Source organism: Megalobrama amblycephala, linkage group LG16 (assembly GCF_018812025.1).
Source record: "Megalobrama amblycephala isolate DHTTF-2021 linkage group LG16, ASM1881202v1, whole genome shotgun sequence".
Taxonomy (NCBI): domain Eukaryota; kingdom Metazoa; phylum Chordata; class Actinopteri; order Cypriniformes; family Xenocyprididae; genus Megalobrama; species Megalobrama amblycephala.
The window spans coordinates 4629650-4632807 of NC_063059.1; the positions used below are offsets into that span (position 1 = coordinate 4629650).

General features: G+C 33.2%; 1 protein-coding gene across 1 annotated transcript; it reads left to right on the forward strand.

Moving 5' to 3' along the window:
• Window positions 1–1061: 1061 nt before the first annotated feature.
• On the forward strand, window positions 1062–3158 carry LOC125249209 (putative gustatory receptor clone PTE03). The gene is made up of 2 exons (XM_048161452.1): window positions 1062–1219; window positions 1391–3158. The coding sequence occupies exon 2, from the start codon at window positions 1422–1424 to the stop codon at window positions 2337–2339; it is 918 nt and encodes a 305-aa protein (XP_048017409.1). The 5' UTR covers window positions 1062–1219; window positions 1391–1421; the 3' UTR covers window positions 2340–3158.

The following is a 3158-nucleotide window of genomic DNA, read 5'->3' on the forward strand; positions in this document are numbered from 1 at the left end:
GTAGAATTTATAATCTATTAAGGGAATATATTTTCACTAGATTTATATTACAGCTGTGACATGTTGTAGTTGTCTCTATAGGTTATGTGTAGATTGAAATTTTTCATAACAAATGCTATGGTAATGCAAAATGTTATAGTCTGTCTTTTTATGGCACATTGAAGTAGAAAATTCTATCAAACTGTTAAGCTTACAGGTGCTTAAATAATGTAAAACATAAACCATTATGCAATTTCCAACGGTTAGTATATCACAGTTTAATGTTTTTATCATTATTAAAATGATGATGAAAGTAAGCAACAGGTTTCGTTTAGTTGAAAAAAATGACGGAAAGAATTAAGCGAGAGGTTACAACCTTTACATGCATGTGCTGAAGGAAATTATAAGTATAAATTAACTCTATGAATGTATCTCTGAAGGGAACTTACTTGAGAAAAGTTTTGATGGCAATTTCTTTTTATCTTCCCTCCATGTAGCACAGTGTTTATAAGCAGCGCTCTATTTCTACTGTTCCATAAGCGCCACCAACTGACAGAGAGTGGATTTAAATTTTCATTCAGCCTGGCTGCAGTTTTTGTTTGTTTGTGAAACTCATGACCACATTTTATGCACTGTTGTAAATTTTTACCTAATGTTCAAACCAAAATTACATCCTTGAATAATTGGCTTTTGCCACTAATGTCAAATCAAATTGTATAAAAAGAATATTCTCTGAAAATATTTATTTCATATTAAGTTATTTTTTAACACCCACTTGAAACATTAATTTCAGATGTATCACTTTGGGGGTGGGGGTGGTCTGAGTAATAGTACTCCACTTATTTTTTTAGGACTACACCACTAGTAGGCACTCAGCACATTTAGTGGTGTCGACAGTTTCTAGATCATTCATATTTCAACCCATTGCCATGACAACACCGGCCCTCATGGCCAAAATAACAGACCGGCCCACCAGGAATTCTCCCGGTGCTCCCGATTAGTCAATCCGGGCCTGCTCCTGAGACATGTTAGATGTGTGTATATATATAAATGAACCTGTATACTGGTGACCCACAGTTCTCTAGCACATTGGTGGTCATTTTAATGTGTATTAGAGAAGGTATTTAAATTGTGCAATGTCTTTTTAGGATACTGATTGTATTTTTGCCTGTTAAAATTTTCGACACTTTGCTTGTACACTGTTAAACTGATAATATATCACACACTAACTGTTAAGAAGGTAAGGTATCATGAACTAATAAATTGAACTGGAAACACTTTACAATAAGGTTCATTAGTTAACATTAGTTAACTACGTTAGTTAACATGAACTAATAATGAACTGATTACATATTGCTCATATTTAAAATGTGCATAAATCATAAGATCTATGTCTGTTGTCTTAACTCAGGTGATTGAAGGCTATCTTTGCTTATCAGAAAATGGAAAATGGAACAAATTTTTACTTCATGTTATTTGAAAATCTTGGGTACATAAGATATGCTTTCTTCAGTTTAGGGTTTATTCTGTACTGTGCTATCACACTATTTAATGCCATTATTATGCTTGCAATATTTCTGGAAAGGACTTTACACCAGCCCATGTACATTCTGATTTCATGTTTGTCTGTCAACTCTGTGTTTGGAACTGCTGGCTTTTTCCCAAGAGTACTGACAGACTTGCTTTCTGATACACACTCAATCTCTCGTGAAGCATGTATCATACAGTCTTATGTCATTTTCACGTATGCAGCAAATGAAAATACAATATTAATGTTAATGGCATTTGACAGATTTGTTGCGATAAGTAAACCTTTGCAGTATCACAACATCATTACACCAAGATTTCTAACTGTTTTAATATTTATAAACGTGACTTATCCAATGATTTATCTTGGTATTTCTGCTATTTTTACTACCAGACTGACATTGTGTGGTAACAAATTGTTTAAGGTGTACTGCCACAACTTTGAAGTGGTTAAACTGTCTTGTACAAACAGTGCTGTTAATAATGTCATGGGCTTTTTTTTATTGATCACAACTGTAATCATCCCATTAAGTTTAATATTCTATTCTTATGTAAAAATTCTTATCATTTGTCGAAGAAGCTCAGCGCAGTTCAAAAGCAAAGCGTATCAAACTTGTATTCCACACATAGTGGTCCTTTTGAATTTTTCATTTGCCATTATTTCTGAGGTCACTTTGAGTCGGGTTGTGACTTTACAACTTCCTATATGGCTGTCAGTTTTACTTTCACTTCAATTTCTTATTATACCACCTATCCTGAACCCTCTTGTTTATGCTTTAAACTTGCCCAATATTCGCAAAACAATTATCTGTCTTATAAATGGATCCAGGTAAATGATCTATCTAGTATAATAAATTGCTAACGCTTCACAATAAGGGTACATGAATAATAAATACCTGAATTAATACTTATTTCAACATGAACTAATCATGAACCGATGAAGAGCTATCCTTAACTACGATTGGAGTCATCATAGATTTATGCATGAATAACAGCAGCCATGTTAGTACGTTTGATAGTTAATGCAATAATTCAAATTTATAACTAAACCAAATCAATCAGCCTCTTTAAGAAGGAATAAGAAGTACTCTGACTTTGAAACAAATTTAAATTTAATGTTATCATAGTTTGAACTTTTGACATTACTGGATGGCACAGGATTAGTTGATCCTTCTCATCAAATGTAGAGAATACTAAATAAAATAATAACTGACCTTAAAAGGTATTTATTTGTTTTGTGGTGTTCTATTTCCCTTCAAACTCACCCTACTACTAATAAATGAGAAATAAAACATTTGTGGAACAGTTCCCAAAGAAACGGCCAAACTGGAATCATGGTCAGAGAGTTTGCTGGGTATCAGTAGAGTTCACTCTTCATCCAGATGCAGGCTGTGATGATACTATACCTCATTCTCACTGTATTTGATAGCAAGTTTATGATAAATCATGAGCTGGACTTGGCAAGCATTTAACAGCGAATTAATTATGATTTGGCACCCTCAAGTAAAGTCATGACAAAATAATACATTAACAAGGCATGAGCTGATGTTAGTGTATGGGTAGCTTATTATGAGTTAGTATTGATGTGCACTAAGAGTTCCATTCTTATTTTTTTACACCACCAGTACAAAAAACAAAACAAAGATAAAGGT

Coding starts and splice junctions, on each gene's coding strand:
- LOC125249209 (XM_048161452.1), top strand. CDS start 1,422: ATGGAAAATGGAACAAATTTTTACTTCATGTTATTTGAAAATCTTGGG.